Genomic DNA, 20,594 nt, shown 5'->3' with positions numbered 1-20,594 from the left:
GATTCAGTCTGTTGAATGCATCCTGGACATCACCCTTCTTATTTGCAGTCTGTTCCACAGTAACTTTTTTTTAGGTCGAGCTTAGGCTCATACATCCAATCCACACCACAAAATTCCACATCATGCCTCAAAATTCAATGGCACACCACATAATTAAACTCCAGTACATACCACTGCACAACACAAAATACCATGCAACATAATTACACTCCATAACACGCAATCCCACTCCACATAATTCCAGTACACTCAATACCACATAATTACTATCCAAATTTTTCCACAGCACACCTTGCCACTTAATTCCACGACACAAATCCACTACATGCCACACAATTCCATAACCAATAATTCCAACCCAACCCACATAATTCCACTGCACGCCACATACATAAACTCTGTAACACATGGGGAAAAGAGATTGTCATTTACAACACCAATAGCTCTAACTCAAGCAAATGCGAGAACTGTTGCATTTCCAATGCTCGTTATAGCTGGAGGAACTTTGAACTCTCTTTTGGGAAGTTCACGTCAAACACGTAGACTCCGCAAAAGAGATTATAACTAACCTTGCATCAGGAAAAAATGTGGGGTGTAATTTGGTCGCAGTATTCCTGATCAGAATAAAAAAAAGAAAACAATTCTCGTCTAGTTTCATCAAATGCCCCGTTCAGTCTCCTATGGGACATTAGGATTAACATCATATCTCTGCATGGTTTGCTGGGCACGGGAATATTCATAATAAGAAAAAAGGCTCAACAAACGCAGTCCAGCTTCATACATATTCAACCAGAGTCTCTCCATTGACTACCGCTCAAAAACAGTGGGTCTGGAATGGTGGAAAGGATCTCACCACAGAATCCTCTACCTTTTCCCCCCAAGTGTCTTCAGAGCGAAATGAGATTTCATGGAAGCAAAGTTTTAGTATAGATCCCCGAAGATGACTCTCCATTGTTCCCAGCGGACATAACAACCCCACCACTACCTGCATACAGGAAACATTGAAGCACTGTAGCAGTTGCCAAAGGAGGCAGGAGCATGAAGAAACAGGAGCATCAAGTTTCCCTTGAAAATATTTGTTTGATAGCACTAAGGTGATACTGGTACCCACGCTCCACCGTTCACTGCCGTAGAGATACTGATGCATCATTGCTGGTCTAACCTAGTGAGGCAGCGTCCAAGGAAGAGCTGGGCCCAAATGATCTGGCAATATTTATTAAAGACACCAAGTTCTGACATATAATATAGCAGCATCAGGTCGGCCTGTCTGAGAAAGGGTGGCTTGGTAGGGAAAGAAGAAAGCAAAAAGGGAATCAAACAGGGCACCTCAGATGCAACCACTGGCAGAGGTACAGTCGCAGGACCAGCCCTCCACGGGGCCAAAATCTCATGCACCCATTCAGAGTCCAAGTTGCACCTGAAAGCAAGCTGCGGCCGACTGCTAACAGGAGAGTTATAAAAGTCAGATTTTTCCCGTTTGGTGGAGGCGATTAAGAAGCTAAAGGGAAACATTTACATTATAAGCTTGCTGTTCCCAGTGAAATAACTTCAAAACAATTAAAACATTGCCTTACAGACAAAGATCACCAATAAAACACCTCTGCATCAAGCCATCTACGTTCTCCTCATTAGTCCAAAGACACATCAGAGGCTACTGGAAGGTCTATTAAGAAAAGAAAATTACCACTTGCTGATCCAGTCTTGCAGACCTCGGCTCCCTTCACTGCGGATGCTACTGTGCCACAAAATCTCTAAAATGGAGCAACTAGTCCGCAAAGCCAAGTCTCGGAGACTCTAGTCAACACAGACAAGAAGCTGAATGCTCGAAAGGAATTTGATGAGGCTGAAGCCGACAATGGTCTTGATTAGAGATACAAACAATTATGTCCCATGGTTCAAGAAACTTGAGATCACCAATGTACCCATACCATTGACTGGGAAATGCCTGGATGTTCCCTGGAGCAAAACTCTGTCTTGGCTAAGAGACAAGATAGTTCATACATATGTCTGGCTATGAGACTTGCAGATTGTTACTAGGGTAAGCACCCGTGCTTTATTTGTAAAAGGATGAGTGTCGGTGCCCAAAGCTCTGCTCAGAAGCCTGCGGCCGGCACTATTAACAGTCACTGTGCCAAATACAAAAGCTGCATAGTCTTGCTACCACCTCATGCCTCTATAATCCATCACCAGACACTCCCTGCCCCTTTATCACTCTCCAGCAGGATTCTGCTTTCTCCCTTTGTGACGGTTTTGCAGTCTTTCTCTTCTTCCTGCCTTCCCCTCTTTCTGTCTTCTCTCTGTTGCTCAGTGTGAAAGTCGGATGAGAATAAATAAGTGGCCGTCCCCATAAAGGCGTGCCGGTGGGCTCCATCGGTAAAAATTAGGCACTGGTGAGCAAAGACAGGTGAGTACACCAGTCTGTACAGAGATGGGCAAGGGAGCTGCAATCTACCAAACTTCTACCATACAACCACATTTACTCACATGTTTATAGACTGTAACTGCAGTACTTCTTGTCCCATCCCTAGCTGTCATTATCTCATCTTTTTTGTCCTTTTTTTTAACTGATGCAGTATAAAAAACATGATCTCTGAAAAATGTAAATCCTGATTCGAATAAGAGTAAATGCTTAGGTACAGGAAAAAAACAAGCACAAAAAAAGAGAAAAAAAACAAAAGAGCAGAGAAATTAGAAACAGCCCAATATCATTCATCTCAGCATTTCCACATTCTTGAGAATCTGAAGATCTAATTCTTGCTGCATTCAAGCTTTCATATCTTTCTACACCTCCGCATTTTTGCGGACCATTGGCTAAGACTAGGGATTTCCCTAGATGTCAAATTAGCTAAAACCAAAGATCTTGCATCTGGGGTGGAAAGAAACAAAAATTGCCTTTGCCCAAGGGAAATCTTGTGATACTGTGCCATTATACCAAATAGAGCTCCATAGCCATCTGGCACAAGGTTCAAATTTAATTTATGGCTAATAACAGAGCATACCTCTTTCGAAAAATTATGCAATAGGGGACCAGTAAAACCTGTATGAGGCCAGTCGCCCCTTTCATCACCGTACATAAAACCTTTTGGGCGAGGCCCCCAAATACATTATGTTAAGCGCTAGCGGGGTATAATACAGCATCCATCTACTAAAGAAGGACATTCTCTAATAATTAGCTGCGCAAATGGCCTTGGAGCTCAGAAGGTTATGACATCTCCATTTGGGGACGTCAATCCTGCACCAAGTCATGGATGTAATTTTGTTTACCAACGCAGACACGGCCTCTTCATAGAGTTTCTGGCGTAGTACATGATACCACTTGCTTGCACCCTTAGACATGTTACAAAAAAAGGTTTGCTAATGTTATCAGCTAGCACCTTATCTCCTGGTATGTAGCCACTGCAAAAGTGTGTGATTTGAATAAAGCCAACCTGAGAGTTTGGGCTAATATGGGGATGAATGGCTAACACTTGCTGCCATATAATAACATTCAGCTGCTGATATCCAAGGCCATCCCTTTGATTGTTAGTGAAGCCCTCAGATGTAACCCTTAAGTCCTACTATCGACTCGATGCAGGTTGAGGTGAAATCTATGTATATCAAACTCCTGCCAGATCCTATTAAATCTATTGATTATCGAGTATGGGAATTATATCAAATGAAAAGAGCTTGGATTCTGCTTTGTTGATCATTCTACTTCAATAGAAATCATTGTCCTCAGGATAACCAATCCAAAAAAGCTGCCTGATGACATAGTTTCATTTTAGGAAATGCCAGCCCTCTTTCTTCCTGGTCTAGTTTCAGCGACTAAATCAATGTGGGTTTCCTTCCTCGGCCAAATTAAATTCCTCAATCTAATCAAAAACAGATTGCTGCACCTTAATCATGAAGTTAGCGAAAATAAAAAAAAAAAAAAGGAAAAATATTAATTTTCACCAAAGCGACCCGGACAATAATAGTCGTTGGTTTCAAGTTTGGCTAAAGTAGGTGGGACAATGGATGCTTGCTGATCCTTATACAAGGGTGGAAGGGTGATACCTTCTAGCCAGCCTTCAATTGACTCCAGCATGGAGCTCTGCAGGTCAGAATATATTCTTGAATAGTGTTTAAACAAAAAACAAGCAGCTATTAAATCTGGCTGAGTGGCTACTTCACCCGCATCTGACTCTAAGATCGATTTTATTGAATTATGGTTATTTTTTTGTATTATTGATCAAGCTAAGTATTTACCCATGTGCTCACTTTCCTCAAAATAAAAAAAACGTTTTGCAAGTATGATTTATGATGGATGATCTCAGCAGTCATAAAATACTCATTTTCTGTCTTGCTTGGAGTAGCTCTAACTTGACTACCGATGCTTTCTGTGTAGTAAAAGCTAGGGTTGTCTGATTTAATGACAATTGCAATTGTTTAAGCTGCACCTTCTTTTCTTAAATTTCGCTTGTTTGAAAAGAAATAACCTTGGGCCAGATTTTCGACCCTTTTTAGCGGTCGAAAATGGAAAATCGGCCCGTTTGCACCTACTAAAAAGGATTGTGGTATATAAAAACCCTATTTTGCGAGTCAGTAACCGAGTACCGGCTCGCAAATTAGGGTTTGCGAGTCGCTATTAGGAAGGGGCGTGCCAAGGGCGTCCCTTTCTAACAGCGAGTTGTACTTGTATGAACGATTGGTTTGCGACCGCATAATCGCAAAGCAATCACAGTTACCACCTACTTAAGTGTTTGGCAGCAAAAATATTTTTAAAGAGCAGACAGTGGTCCCGTAGACCACTGCTTGCCCTTAAAAACTGAAAAGAAAACTTTAAATGTTTTTCTTTTAAACTCACCCCGTTTTCTTTTAAGGTGAACGAGCTACATTGGGGGGAAAAAAAGTTGCTTTATTTAAAAACACATGGTGGTCTGCTGTCGCCAACAAGCCACCATCGCTGTGATGTGTGAGATTCCTAAGGGGTCACAAATGGCAACTTACCTCATTAATAATAATGAGGTAGGTCTTTAGCGACCCCATTAAGAATCGCAAACAGTGTCTGAGAAACTGTTGTACATTCCATTATGTGAGTCGCAAATTGCGAGTCGCAAAACATCCCAATTTACAACTCACAAAATGGAATGGTCGTACATCTGGCCCCTTGCCTCTACAAAAAGGCCTTCAAAGAAAACCATACTGAAAAAACAGAGGCCGTACCCATATTACGCTTAAGAAATGCTTCTATAGTCCGCCGCATGTTTTAAACCCAATCTTCGTTGGCTAGCAGAGGTTTGTCCAATGACCATCTGTAGTTTATGTGTTTCCACTCTGGATTAAATAGTTCAGTTGAGACTGCTGAATGATCTGAGAAACCATTCGCCATAACTTCAGCCTGGCCGCAATGAAATGAGTGTGATACTAAAAAAATCCATTTGAGGGGCTGAATTAAATCGTTTGGAAAAACAGGAGTACTGTCTATCATGAAGTAGATCACTGCGCCAGGGCTCTACCAGAGCTAAATCCTGTTCAAGCTTTTTTAAAACCTTGATGGATTTATGTTTATTCTGTTGCTTATTGGGACGTGAGGAGTCGATGTTAACATTCTGGAGAAGAATGAAATCACCTCCCATTATGAATTAGCCGGTTACCCCTTCTGTAAATTTATAGATTTCTTCAAATGCTAAGTCTGAATGTTCGATAGGGCGCGAGTAGCTTATAAAATTAGTTATCTGGTTTTGTACTAACATTTTAACCTAGGGGCATGGCCAAGAAGGCGGCCGTGGCGGACGCACTCCAGGGAGCACCGCGCCAGCCCACATAATTGTCTGCATTCCTACCCCTCCCACTTCTTCCAGCCCAAGGGCTGCCCTTATAGCTGGAGGGAGGTGCCAGAGACGCTGTGGTGCCACGAGACGGGGACAAAGGTAGATTTTCACGGTGGTGACAGACCTGGCAAGCAGTGGGCTGCTGATCCCCGGCCTTGTGTGATCTGGCATCCGGGTGCCGCTGACGTGATGGGTTGGGGTGGGACCCTGTCCACGCTGCCGAGCTGCTGTGGTGGACCGTGCCTGCTAGGAGGGCAAATCAGCAGCCACCATTGCACGGACAACCCCATCGTAGGAGGCCCACCCTGGGCTGATTATATCGCAGTGCTGGGGCCTGACCTGGCCTTAGTTACGTGTGGGGGACCCTAGGCTGATTTTCCACGTAGTGCCCCTTTGAGCTTTCGAGGCTTGCAGGGACAGAGGCCGACTTTCGTCGCGAGGACAGACCTGGCCAGTGGTGTCCTTCCGGGGCTGCAGATTCCGGGCCGCATATGATCTGGCAACCGGCGGCCGCATGTTATTGTCAACGCTGCCTAGGTGCTGGGTGGACTGTCTTGTTGAGGACTTTCCAGCAAGCTATGGGGCTGCTAGCTAGTAGACTTAGACGCCCCATCGCAGGAACCCCACCCTGGACTGACTATGCTGCAACAATGGGGCCTCACCTGATTTTAGTAACACGTGGGGGACTTTGGGTTAGGCTACCACCCTGCGTGCCCTGGAGCCATCGGGGTTCGCCTGGGGGCTGAGCCTGCACTGCAAAGGTCTTGGAGGGAGCAGTCAGTGCAGTAGTGCGCCACCATGGTTTGCACTTGCCCCATGTCTCACTTGTAGGCTCATGCTGGACCTGGATGCAGCTGAGACTGGGGGACTTCACTGGTTTCCACGGACCGCATGCTGGTGAGAGCATTGCACCCCGCGGAGTAGGCTGCTGAGCAATTGCCCTGGGGAGTGCCATGACCATCCACCTTCCCCCAAATTTTGAACTGCTTCACTCCACCTAACTGGCTCCATCTGTCCCACCTGTGCGACGCACTCACTAGGCACTACGAGTCGTCCGGTGGGGACCCTGTTGGTTAGCGGTATACAGCGTCTGGAGCAGGGTGTGCGGCTCCTGTTTCACAGCTGGGGAGTCCCCATATAAACCCCATGGTACCTGCACGCGGTCTCCTCTTCGTGGGAGGGGGCCTCATAGACTCCTGCATTGTCCTTGGGTGTGCTGCTGCCCTGGGAGTCGCATGTCACGTATACCTGGCAGTGAGAGTGGTGGGAACTTTAGCTACGCAGGGAGGTAACCTGCGCTTGGTGGGTGTTGTGTGTCTTGAGAAGTGGAGCCACGCAAATGACACACAATTGATGGATGGAATGCTGAACAAATCAAAACATTCACCCCCAGTCATTCTTTTGCTCACCATGCCACCCCAGTTTAGACCTGCCCATATGCAAATCAGTCTTAACCCTGTGCCTCATGGGAACAGTCCAGGCCGAACTGCCAAGCCAGGTACTCCCTGCAACCAAGCATCCTAGGACCGGTTTCGGGGTTTCAACTCTCTTCAGCCAGGATAGCTTGATTCCAGTGGCACAGTGAGCCCGGGACCCACGTCTGGGCATACCCGGCGCACTTAGGGCGAGAAAGCAAAAGACACACAATTGATGGATGGAATGCTGAACAAATCAAAACATTCACCCCCTGTCAAGAGATCTAGGTTAAATCCATCATTCTTTTGCTCACCATGCCACGCCACTTTAGACCTGGCCATATGTAAATGGGTAAAGACAGGGCGAGAGGGGGGGTGCAACAGACCAAAATGAATCAATACACAGCGCAGGGCGCACCACCGCAGACAGAATTGCTGCGAGACCCCCTCTAAATACAGATAAAGCACGAACGTACCCCACCAGACCACAGAACCTTGTGGACATCGAGATCTCGAGTGCAGTAGTACAAGCAAAGATAGAAGATGTTTCTCTGGACGTGGGTCTACTGAGAGTGGCAGTGGCAGAGAAGTCCATAGCTATGGAGCAAACCATTACTGAGCAGCAGGCCGAGGTTTCAGCACTGAAAACCACCCTTTCAGACCTTTCTGAGAAGACCGTGGTCCTAGAACGCAGGGCTGAAGACGCAGAAGGTCGCTCCTGAAGATGCAACTTGTGATTTGTTGGTTTCCCTGAAGGAATTGAGGGAAGGACTCCTGAATTGTTCCTTAAAAAATTGGTTAAGGATATGTTCCCAGAGGCCTCTCTATCCTCCTTGTTCATGATTGTGTGTACGCACTGGGCAATGGCCCCAGCTCCTCCGGTTGGCGCTGCACCCCGTGCTCTTATTGCAAAAAATCCTGAATTATAGGGACAGCGACTGTATTCTCCAGGAGGTCAGGCGGATGGGAAACCATGCCTCTGAATATCACACAATCCGCTTTTCCCCCGACTACACACGGCTGGTTCAACAACAGAGGATGTCCATACCCAGTGTGAAACAGAAACTGAGACCAATGCAGTTGCAATATATGTTACTCCACCCAGCCAAACTGAAAATTATACATGAGGAAACTCCCATTTTTTCTCCACTTCTGAAGCAGTGTGAGACTGGTTAGAGGTAAGAGGCGAGGGGCCGCCACTGTGCCTCTAAGCCGAATACAGTAAGTAAAACAAGCACACAACTATGAGACAGAAGGTACATTAGAGAGCATAAAAGACAGAAGAGAGTAAGTAAAACCGTCAAAACAAAAAGGAAAGAGCAGGCGGAGAGAGTAGAGTGAAAGGCAGCCAGATTGCTCTAGACCAGCATGTTCTTAATTCCCCTCTCCAGCCCTATTCACACAGCGAGAATTGGTAATAATTCTACAAAATTTGTTAGCCTGTGCAACTGAGTAGGAATGGACGATGAACTCCGCTACGTGCGCGGAGTTTTCTGCACTTCGCGTTTTGCGGTGCTCGTGAAGTGCAGAAAACTCAGCCTTGCATAGTGCAGCGTAGTTTGTCCAAGCTCATGAACGATAGGTTGCCGAGCGCGAGCTGCCGCTCGGGTAGAATTTCTACCTGAGCAGCAGGAAGTCCGCAAACTACGCCCAGGCCTGCAATTCTGATCTGGCTTGTCAGCGATTACAGAGGCAAGGAGCTGGCCTTCGCTGCCCTTTGCATTGCTCTGGATCACCCTTGCCTTCGGAAGACGAAGTTTTGAGAGAGGAGAATATTGGGTATGTTTTTTTTGGATGATGAACGTGCTAATGGTAAAAGCTTCTTTTCTGAAGCCACCTGGCTGATCATGAAGAGTAAGGTGGTGGTCTTGTGATGCTATCTGGAGTGAGGAATCTCCCCTGCTGCTACAGCTGGAGGATTCATCTTCTCTAGGAGCATCTGAAGCAAAGTATTGATGTGGAGCTGACTCCGTAGTTAGGCTCCTCTCATCCCACAAATTTCCTGGTAACTGCTCATTTTCTGAGGGAGACTTCGGACCCGTAGAGGCGATCTGTTGCTCATGGTCAAGAGAGACTTTAGAAAGTGAAACCGCATAAGCCATTATAAAAGTGCAATGCTTTGTACTTTTAGAGGATTCACTTGGGAGCCTATTTTTCCGTGAGCTTTTTTTAGCGAGTGCCGTTTTACTGAGGTAAAAGATGTCAAAGCAGTTTTTAATGAACTGTTCATCTTGTATTCTTGTGTACTGGACCCTGAATGGTCTCTCTAGACATTTAGCTGTCTTGGCAAATCGAAATCCTCTGCAGTCCGCGCAAGCTCAACCGCTAGCTGTCATGTCCCCATCTGTTATCAGTGCTGCACCGTAGATTCCTGCCGACCCTCAGCGTCTCGTCGGCAACACGGATACAGAACTGGCCGCGGAGCATGACGGGAGCTCTACGTGACCTCGCGGACTTCTGTTCCTTTTATCTCATCGTTCATTTATCTGGGTCCAGGTGAGGCTTCTTAAGAAGTGGCAGAATAGAAGCCTTTTTCCACATGTTAGGAAAAATCCAAGTGCCAAACATCCTGGTAGATACTGGTGAGGTACGAGGCAATAGAATCAGGGATCTGTTTAAGAATGGAAGGGGGGGGGGGCAAGGGCTCATAAGGCAACCCAGATTCAGTGGATTTGATTAATTTACAGACTTCCAGTACTGCAGTAAAAGTAAAGTGGTTGAGTTTAGGTAAGGAGCTGTTGACAGGAAGTTAGTCATGAATAGGAGAATGAGCTTTAGAAGGGCTAATATTAAAGTCAACGGTGCTAGAAGAAGTGAATTGCTCATAAATTTGGCCAACTTTGTTACAGAAGTGGGAGTCTATATTTTCGTAGAAAGATTGGCTATTGTTGAATCCTTTTGCCTCTAGCGCTTTGGTTAGTTTATTTATGAACTGAAAAGGTTTTCTTGTAGAATGCTTGGAGCATTCTATTTGTTGCGTGAAAAAGGTAGATTTTCCATTGGTGATAACTGCCTTGTACTTGGCAAGGGAGAGTTTATAGATTTCTTTATCATAGGGGTTGTAATTGATTCTCCAGTTCCTTTCAAGCCGATTACCTCAGCCATCACCACTACTATTGCCACTGGCATCTCAACAATGTCCTGGTTTGCTTGTGTGTTTAGGAGCATTGTGTTTTACAGCCGTTGAGTGTATGTTTGTGGGTGTGGGAAAGGGTGACATGATCATGTGTGAGACACATGTTGTGGGATATCCGTAATCAAAGAAGCATTTGCAAAGTCAAATCGTCTGGCTTGAGTTTAGTAAACTCATGTACAGCATTTATGCATGCCTGGGTTTGCATTCAGTACCTCAGTAAAGGCTGGCCTACTGGCTTTGCCATTGCTTATTTTACAATTAGCTTTTATACACCGAAGCCAGTAGGTCCAATAATAAATGAATGAAGGAAGGAATGACAACACATTTAGCAACACCAATAAATTGGCTTGCCGGTGGTATAAATGTCGTAAGTTCCATTGATGAAAAAGGCATTGTGACAATATATTTGGATCCAGTGATGGAATTTCTATCAGTGACATTATTATTTTTATCCTTTTCAGGCCCACTGGGCAATGAGCCATGGAAGCCCATTTTGATTGCAATAGGATCAGTAGCCCTGATCAGTGGATTAATAGTATGTCTGATACTTCTAATGAGGAACAAGTCTAAAGGTAACAGCACTATATACTTCTGCAAAGAGTTATGTTGTGTTTATCACTATTACTATTAACAGTTTTTATCTATGTCATCTCTTGCAGGGAAAGAAGTTACAGGAAGTTCCAGGTACTGTAAGAAGCAAGTGTTCGCTCCATTACCACTCATTACTTGAGAGTGAAGTAAAGACACTCATCTGATTTCTCCCCCTCTCTTTCTTTTAAGCACTAGAAACACAGATCACCCGGGAACTCTTACAAACTATGAATGTAAGTGCATTTAATGTTTTTGGAGACCTCAGACCCTCACTAGAAGTTAATGTGAAAGTTCTTTTGTAAGCTTCAAAGAAGGGAAATAAAAGGTTACAATGTATATATTGAGGATGAAAGACAAACAGGTGAGTGTTACAATGAAGCCCATTGCTTGTAAGGTGGGTGCTGAGGTATGGTGATCATGTTCAGGCCTCTATAATTTTAAACAGTTATGAATTTATGGTTCTAGTTTTAGTTTGTCCTTTACCACAACCCACCACCACCAATCGTGGGCAGTTTTGCCTTCAGATGTAGCATGTCTGGTGTAACCACTAGAAGTGAGGCCGATATCACTGCAGTGAGGTCAGTGGTAGGTGCAATATAATTGAAGTAAGAAAACTTGTCAGTGTAAGTTTACTAAATTAGGGAAAGGAAGTTGTTTTGCTGCAGTTTTGTTTATGCAGTGAAAGCCGGATTCCTGTTTCGAGTCACGTTTACCCTCCCCCGTTTTGTTGTTGTCATATGCTGTTTTAAGACGAAGATGTTTATGTATTTCCAAACTACAATTCTAGTAAGGCAACTGTCTCTTCATAGGGCCCTGTGACCACAGATATGGCAATTAGGAGTGAGGATGGGAATGTTGTAAAAACAAAAAATTGATTTTTCGATGTATTTTCGTGCAGCATCTTCCCCAGCACCTGGTTCCAGCTATATGAAATGTACCATAACACCTAGGGCCAGATTTAGATTTCACCGGATAGGTTACTCCGTCTCACCAATGACCGAGTAACCTGTCCGCCGAAATCTAAATGAGGCTCTAAATCTGGAACTTTAGGTTGTAAAGGTTTATCAAAAACTAATTTTCAGCCTATAGGTAATGTGTGCGGAAAATATATATAATCATATTAAATTTACATTGCCAATTATCCTTACCACTCTTTTGAAATATCAAATACATTTTGATTGAGTTTAGCTGAAGGACATTCCAAAGGCATCTACCTTTCTGTCAGGGATCACACCCCACTCACAACCTTATCTGTTACCCATCTTCCACCTCAAAGGAATGGCCCCACAGTGTACAAAATGGAAATGAGGAAACCACGGTGGTTTGTGAAGTGGGAACATCTGTGTGTAAAAGGACTCCTGTAGCATCTGCCCCATGCAGAGGGAGGCCCAGAAGACCACATGGCTGTGCAGGAGATCTAGACCAAGTATTGTCTTGGGGGAGGAAATTTCCTTGGAAGCTAAGGAGACTGAAGGATTTATATACCAAAAACAAGAGGCAACAGGAACATTTGAAGATGAACACGTTTAGTAAAAACGGTAAATGGTAAGTCTTGTATGATGATGTAGAATTGTTCTTTAATATATATTTTCAAGATAGCGCAGCCACCGTGTTTCACCTTACAAAGGCTTCATCAGGGCCAGATATCTGAACCACTGGGAATGCTAGAAAACCTCCAAGTAGGAAAAAAGCCACATCAGCGTTCTAAAAGCACATGCAATTCGATATTAGTGTCTGCTGAGAGATATTTTATGTCTCATTCAGGGATCGCTGCGTATATCTGCTGATCAAAGCATGAGTGGCGTACATGCAAGTTAATTAATCATAACACTGTCCAGTGATTCTCAAGTACACAATTTCTTCTAGGAGGTAGTACGTCGACGTTGCGGGAGACAGGACGCGAATCTGTTGCGCCTTACACAACTATACAGAACTGCAAGGACCCTTGGAATCTGAGGTGCCTTCAGCTGTTCCTCGTGCGAATACTGCCTTTAAAGGAACATGGGGTGGATACATTCTGCTTGCGCCTATGGAATTTCACTTTTGAGGTTGAAGAGAGGCCTTGAGACATGAGAAATTGTTGCATCTCTCGAAGAATGATTTGTGAACCAGTTGAAACTGACATGTCTTTAGGATCTGAAAGTAAAGTTGATGGAATTCTTCTGCCACTGGGGAAAGTAGGCTAGTATCACAGGAGACAGATTAAGGTACTTTCCCTCGAGGTAGCAGTGCTGCCAGAATTTGTGGAAATATGTGGATTTAGATGAAAAATAACCTACTCCTCGAAAAAGATGTAACCTCAGAAGCTTAAACTTTGTGTTTTTTCCCGCACTTTGGGGCAGCAGCGGTCGGTAGTGGGAGTAGCTGCTGGGCGGTAACGTGGGGAGGGGGAGGGGCAGGGTGGAGGGTAGTAACCTATGGATTATGGAGGTTTACAGGTAAGTAAATATATAAATTAATTTTAAAAAAAATTGTTGCGCGCACAGCCTCCCCAAATGCGCTGCAGTACAAACAACGAAATTAGTTTTATTAATTTATATGTTTACTTACCTGTAAACTTCCGTAATCCATAGTTTACTACCCCCCACCCTGCCCCTCCCCCTCCCCACGTCACCGCCCGGCAGCTACTCCCACTACCGACCGCGGCTGCTTTGGGGGTCATTACGACATCGCCCTGGGGATGGGGACCGCTTGCCTAGAAGGCGGCGGTCCTACACATGGAATTATGATGCGACCGCCACCACGGTGGTTGCATCTGCAATAATAAACATTGTGGCGGGTGCTGCTATCGGCAGCACCAGCCGCAATGTTAAAAAAGCACCTTGAACATTTCCCTGCACTACGTGGCAGGCACCACATTGCCACAAGGTGCAGGAAAATGTAGGGGGGCATGTGCATACCCGAACTGCCCCTGGTCAAGGGGGGCTCGCAACAGGCCCCCAAAGTGGAGAGGAGTTGGCCTAACGGCTAGGGCGGTTGACCTCGAACCTGGTTAACTGGGTTCGAGTCTCGGCAATGATGCTGAACATCCTGTGATTCTGGGCAAATCACTTAATCTCCCCGTGCCTACCAAAAATGAATGTGTGTCCTCATGTAACGTAACTGGTGCTATGCAAAGCACTCTGATACCCAATTCGGGTCAAGTTCACGCTATATAAAACGCTGCAAAAAAAAAAAGTACGTACCTGCCAGCCTTTCCATAGCGGTTGAACCTCCATGGTAAGGCTGGCGGGGATCCTGCATCCCAATCAGGTGTCCGGGGCCTTTTAGGCGCAGCCACCATTCTGGGGACGTAGGACGGTTTGACAGGCAATCGGAATGATTGCTTCTATCGGACCCGTGGCGGTTGGGCTTTCCGCCCGCCAGCACACCCCCCGCCATCACAATCTGGCGGGTGGAAAATGGGCGCACGATGGCGGTGAATCTACCACCGACTGCCTGTCAGTGGCGGGTTCACCGCTATCGTAATCAGTTTTTGGAAGGATGTTTGATGATCCAGCAGAACCACTAACTCAATGTATCTACCCTTGCAGAGCGTTAGTTGACTAGAGCTTCTGCCTTGCCTCAACAAGAATCTTTGACTTCCATCAAAGTTTCTTAGTGCAAAGACAAATCATGTCAGCAGGCCAAACCACCAACTTTGGGTCTCATACAAATGTCACTACAACTTCCATCGAGCAAGTTCATTCATGGGTCAGTCAACTGCCAGAAGAATCCTTTGTCATTTCTTTACATATTTTTGCATTTCCTGTTGGCTAACATTTTATGCCCTTTTACAAAGCTCTCTTATGAGACTTTATTTTCATTATAACTTTTCATCCCAGGAGCTGATTTTCGTTATTTTACTGACGCTTTTCTGTTTATTATTTTGTTGCTTGGACTAATTTGCTTTGAACATGTTATTGTTCTTTATTTCTTAACTGTATTGCTGTTTGTTTAGTTGTTGTGTGCCAATCTACAAGGTAAGCTAATGATTCTTCATAGCAACCAGTTTATATTTGTGGGTGACATTATTTAGGACTCTTGGGAGTTCATTTTAGGCTTGGATGAAAGCTGTTGCCTCTCCTTCGTAGTTTCCTCAGCCATTACCTACATGTACTTAGCACTATTTTGTGCAGACATTGCTTTTGTGTAACCCATACCTTAACTACTACAGCCAGTTATAGCATAATGGTTTCCTTTTATATCCATGGGCTGTGCAGCGTGCCAAACAGGCTCCAGGAACACTTTGCCAACAGTTTGTGTTTATTGTTCCATTAGCATTTTTATTGTTTGGTATTGCCCCTTTTTGTAGGCTACCTGAGGCTTCATGAATATATTTGCATAGCTTGTATATGTGAGGGGTACTGTTTTTTTCTGGTACTGTCTAAGCCAGATGTCAGTCACTGCTTAAGGTCTTATAGTGTAGGCTGTCTATTATTGTAGCCTAGTGCCCATAAACTCTTTCACAACCAGAAAGCGGATCTCAAGTTGCTGAACCCGTAGGTGACCTGTAACTACAAAGCGGAACTCAAGTTACTGAAACCATTTGTGACATTTAAGAGTAAATGTGGGTGCTCCTGCAGGTGCAAACTCTTGTCCCTGTAGGAGAATAGTATGTTCCACCAATCCCGCAAGGTTACTGCTACAGCAAAGACATTTGTGTGCAAAGTGAATTTGTCACATTATTGAGAAAGTCTTGATGGTCTTGATGGATATATTACTTAAATGTATCTTTACCACTGGTATTTACTCTGGGTATATTCAAATAAATCATTGGTGCTCGTGGTTCTATAAAAGACAGTGGCCAATCATATGTAAATAGGTCTTGGCTATACTCCATAACTGCCAGTCCAAGTATCCCTTGAATGGGAACATATCCAAGCTCAAATATGTTAGGGCAATATCAAGCCATATTTTTTGAGGTGCAGCACGAATCCACTTGGCACACTGAGATATGGAACCAATGCTGGGCACAACAATGCCATAATTAATGTGAGTTCCATTCAAAGATGGCCATCATGCAGGCACTCAGCCATGTACGTAAGCCAATTTTAAATGCATTTGTTTTATTTTAACAGATCTCCTTCAACTTCGCTAGGTGTGTGTGAATGGTGGTGACATTTCTTGATGGATTTTTTTCAATGCAATCAAAAGCAATTTGAAGATGCCTACTTCACATGCTTTTTTGTGCATACGTGTGGTGGGCATCTTCAAATGGTAAGAAAAATCATTTCAAGATGGCCGCCCTTCGATAGTGTGACGGACCGTGAAAAATTAGCAAGTGGGAAGGAGAGCAAGACGAGGCAGTGTGAGGGGTGGGAAAGCGGGGTTAAAGAGAAGGAGTTGGGAAAGATGGGGGAGCAGAGAGAAAGGGGGAGGGAAAAGAGCCCTCATTCATTGCTAACAGCAGCAGGGGAAGGAAACATCATCCAATCAAAACCACTCAATCTAAATGCCAAACTCCACTCTATGTATATGTAATATATTTGAATGTTTTGAGAAAAATAGCACTCTAAAAGACAGATAACACTGTCACAGCCCACACCTAAAAAACTACGAACACACAGAGACCGTCAGCGTAATGCTTGTGAAGATTTAGCTTTATTCGCCAATGCCATAGCACACCTTGAATATTAAAAGAATATATGTCGATCTGTCAGTTTGACAAATTCCTAAAATGAAGAAAGTGAGACAGACGGAAACAAGCTCCTGAAACTTCATTTTAGGCAAAAGTGTAAACGCCAAAATACCTTTTTCCATAAAAATATAATGTTTTTGAGGAAATGTAAATTTAGAGAAATAAAAGGACAGCCTGCCAAAGAAGTAAAACGAAAAAAAGATAGTAGGTTAACAGGACAGGAGTAGAGAAGAGGGGAAGGAAGGGGTTTAAAAAATATATAAAAATGAATAAATCAGCAGTGGGAGTATGGGGATTGTAAAAGTCAAAAGTAGTAAAGTGAGAGGGGAGTAAGTGTTTCTTTTTTCACAAAAAGAATAGAATAGAAAGGAGGTAAGACGTTTGTAGGAAAATAAAAATGCAGTTAATCAGGCGGGGGTAATCTATTTGTAAAATCACGGATGTAAAGAGAAATGGGGAACAAGCGTTTTGAAAAAACGAATGAGAATGAGGTGGGAAGGGATTAAAGTGGGAAGAGTAAGGGGTTTGAAAAATAAATGAAGTAAACAGAGAGTGAGGGGTTTGTAAAAAAAAAAAACAGGAGTGAGGAAGGAAGGGGATTAAAGGATTAAAAAAATATGGCTAAAGACTGAGTGGGAGTAAGGAGTTTGTAAAACAAGAAAGTAGAGCAGGAAGGAAAAAAAATGAGTAAAGTAGGAGTGGTAGTAAAGGGGATAAAAAAATTGAGGAAAGCAGGAAGAGAGCTGGTAAAAAAGGAAGTACATCAGGAGTGGGAATAAGGGGTTTAAAATAAGGGAATAAAAGAGCTGTAAGCGGTATTTTAAAAGGAAGTATATTAGAATGGGGAGTAAAGAGTTTGAATAAAACAGGCGTAAAGTGTGAGAGTTTAGTAAAGAGTTTAAAAAACATCTAAATTGGGAGCGATAGTATCGCAAAGGACATGGAAAGCGTGGAAGAGGTTCTTTAAAAAAAGGGCAGGGGATTAATGCGGGTGGAAAACCCCTTAAATGCCACAAAACGAAAATTAAACATGACAAAAAGTGTCTTTCAACAGGATGGTTTATTTTAAATGTAATCTATAGTTTTGCAATGCATTTCTCTATGACCCTACTTTGTGCTCGAATTCTGTAAACAGCTGCTTGCTGTCTATTCCCACGAGACTGTACTTTCATTGCAATACAATAGAAATATCTATCCTCGTCCTTCAAGTGTTTTTATGTATTTTTCCCCAAAAGGTTCACCCTATGCAGTCGGTATGAAGGGTAAAGATGACCGGGCACCTGAACCATATTATACATCAGTGAAGAAACCAAGCGCACCTGTGTACTCACTGCTGGGAGAAAGCACAGTCCCTGCTCCGAAGTCGAAGACTGAAACCTCAACAGTTTATGCGCTGGCCCAGATGTAAATGCGATTGCAGTTAAAAACCATTGTAAATGTTCTCTTAGATCACGTGAAAGGAGGTGACAATACGATGCATTGTACTCAGGAACGTTGGAGCTGTGTTGCAATTGAAGCCAAACTTGTGTGACTCACATGGTTAAATTATATGGCAAAGATAAGGCAAATTATGCAGCAGGACGAGGCGAATTCTGCTGCACATTATGGGGCATTATTATCCAGCTGGTTTAACATATTAACACAAATAGAAGCAAAAGAAATCTCAATGCTGTAGAATCTCGACAGATCAATTTTCAAAATGTCGATCATCATCTATAATGGTTTTGTAGGGAGAAAAACTCTGTCTTTTACAGTTTTGCACATTATATATGAGATAAAGTAGCCGTGACCATACATTATAAGTACATTTCCAAGTCACTCAGGAGTTCTTTTAGAATTCAAAGGAATGATACCAAAGGCCAAGGTCCATTAAAAAGTCCCAGAACTCTGAGGCGACTCGTGATATGCTTATAATATTTACTATTAATATTTCGTCTTTCAATATCCTGAATCCCCTTTTAAATCTTTGCCCTACCGCTCGGTCTTAAAAATATACTATGTTTGAAGCAAAAAATGTGTACTGTGAAAACAATCGCACCCGCTGCCACTGCTGCAGAGCCCCTGCTTCTCTCTCATACCTCAGCAAGATTCAGGTATGCTGAGACAGGTCAGAGGGAGGGTCAGAGGCTGCAAATTAAGGCATTGCCATGTTGACAGCAACAGGACTCAGTAGAAACGTCTACAGTCTGCTGCTGCTCCATTGTCTTCTATGGAGATGTCAATATTCCATTGTTCTGCAAATATTTTAAACAAGTTAATGCTCATTTTTCAAAAGCAACTCGCGTTTAGAATGTGTAGAAGTAGACATATTACTGCTGCCTTATTTTCTTTGTTGTAAATGATTTTATCGGCATTTCTCTCATTTGCATACACTTATAGCTTCAAAGCAGAGCAATTATCATATTATGACAAGGTGCACAGGTGAAGACACTGGAGAATAGTACAAGAGAACAATAGTATGTGACATAACTATCAGTATTAGGCATATGCAGGCCATTAAGGAGGGCCACATGAGTAACAGTGGTGAAAGTATCTATCGCTGTGTCCGAAAACAAATTCCTGCTGCCTTTTAACAAACTCCATAACTTCAATATATAAATACCTTGTTTTCAGCTAATTATCTTTTTTCCAATACAAAATAGTTCAGACAGAAAGCTGACAATATACTACCCCTTTAATTGTATAGGCTCTAGTTGTAATTCTTTTTTTATTAAGTTTAGTAAGCTTTATTAAATATAATATACAATGTAGAAAATCAGTGCAAGAGAAAAATTGTGGAAAAGTTGCAAGAAAATTGTATACAGATTAAGTCTAAAGAAAAATGGGAAAAAGAGCTATACCGAGTACAGAAAGCTTTAAGAGTTTTACATTTTAAGGAAGTAAAGGGAAAGAGAGGAAAGAGAAGAAGAGGAGAGAAAGAAGAAAGAAAAGGAGCAAAATAACAAATGCAATTCAATATGAAAAGGTTATAAAGATCCTATAGATAAGAACAATAGAAATGGAATATAAAAAAAACTGGTAGCAGATAGATAGAAAGGGCAAAAACCTCAAATAACATGCCTAGAGAGAAAATCAGTCAACGGTAACCATAACAAATCTTTTTTGATTAATAAAGGTACAGAGGTGGCATAGGCACGATCAAGTCTATGGTGGTTGACATAACAAATTCCACCAAGCGTTATGTGAAATTTTTGAAGTGTCCTTCCAATTGGTAGTGATGATCTGAAAAGAAATAGCTATAAACATATCTACAAATTTACGTACATTACATGAGACATTCCAAAGAGGTGAAGAGCCACCTAAAAAAATATGAACAATATCAAAAGGGAAATTCATGTTTAAAATATCATTTAGCTTAGACCAAATATGAGTCCAAAGGGACTTAACCAAGGGACAATGAAAAAACATGTGCAGGAAGTCACTGTTGACATGAGAGCCATACCAACATTTCTTGGAGTCAAGCAACCTAAATTTATGAAGATCGGAAGGGGTAAAATTAAGAGTCTATTATAAAAAAAATATAAAGTCTGTGTAGTGCTTGCAGAACGAGAGGCTGTGTGTGTTTTTGACCAGATAGAGTCCCAGATTTGAAAGGAAAAAACCTGAACCAAATCTTGTTCCCATTTGAGTTCTATTTTAGATTTGGTCCTGACACTTTGTGGAAGGGAAAGGGTTTTAAATATGGCAGAGGCTCTAAGAGGAATAGAAAAATCTGGTGAAGGAGAAAGAGTCAAAGCAGGAATGGGCTGAGGGATATTTTGAGAAAGTACTGAAGCTAAGGCAATTTTTAACAAGGGATATTGGGAGGAAAAGGTATCAGAGACATGAAAAGACTTACTAATGTCTGAAAAATCTCTCAGTGAATTATCCATAAGAAGGTGTTCATAAACGATGATACCTTTATCGATCCATTCTTTCCAAAATAATGCCCTGTTATTAATTTTTAAGAATTTATTATACCAGGTCGGGGTCTGGCAAGGAGAATCAATATGTAACGTGAAAAAACGAGAGAGCGAGAGAGCAAGCGCTTTGGAGTGTTT

General features: G+C 43.0%; 1 protein-coding gene across 1 annotated transcript in view; it reads left to right on the top strand.

The window, feature by feature from the left end:
* The window catches only part of LOC146859976 (uncharacterized), a 380,440-nt gene extending 361,064 nt beyond the window's left edge, over positions 1–19,376 (top strand). The window contains exons 5-8 of the mRNA XM_085643736.1: positions 10,805–10,915; positions 11,003–11,027; positions 11,124–11,167; positions 17,790–19,376. Coding sequence (XP_085499862.1) covers positions 10,805–10,915; positions 11,003–11,027; positions 11,124–11,167; positions 17,790–17,962 — 353 coding nt within the window. The 3' untranslated portion in view covers positions 17,963–19,376. The remainder of the gene's footprint in view (positions 1–10,804; positions 10,916–11,002; positions 11,028–11,123; positions 11,168–17,789) is intronic.
* Positions 19,377–20,594: the final 1,218 nt, after the last annotated feature.

This window comes from Triturus cristatus, chromosome 3_1, assembly GCF_964204655.1.
Source record: "Triturus cristatus chromosome 3_1, aTriCri1.1, whole genome shotgun sequence".
NCBI lineage: Eukaryota > Metazoa > Chordata > Amphibia > Caudata > Salamandridae > Triturus > Triturus cristatus.
The sequence above is the reverse complement of the archived record's forward strand: the minus strand, read 5'-3'. Positions and strand labels throughout refer to the sequence as shown.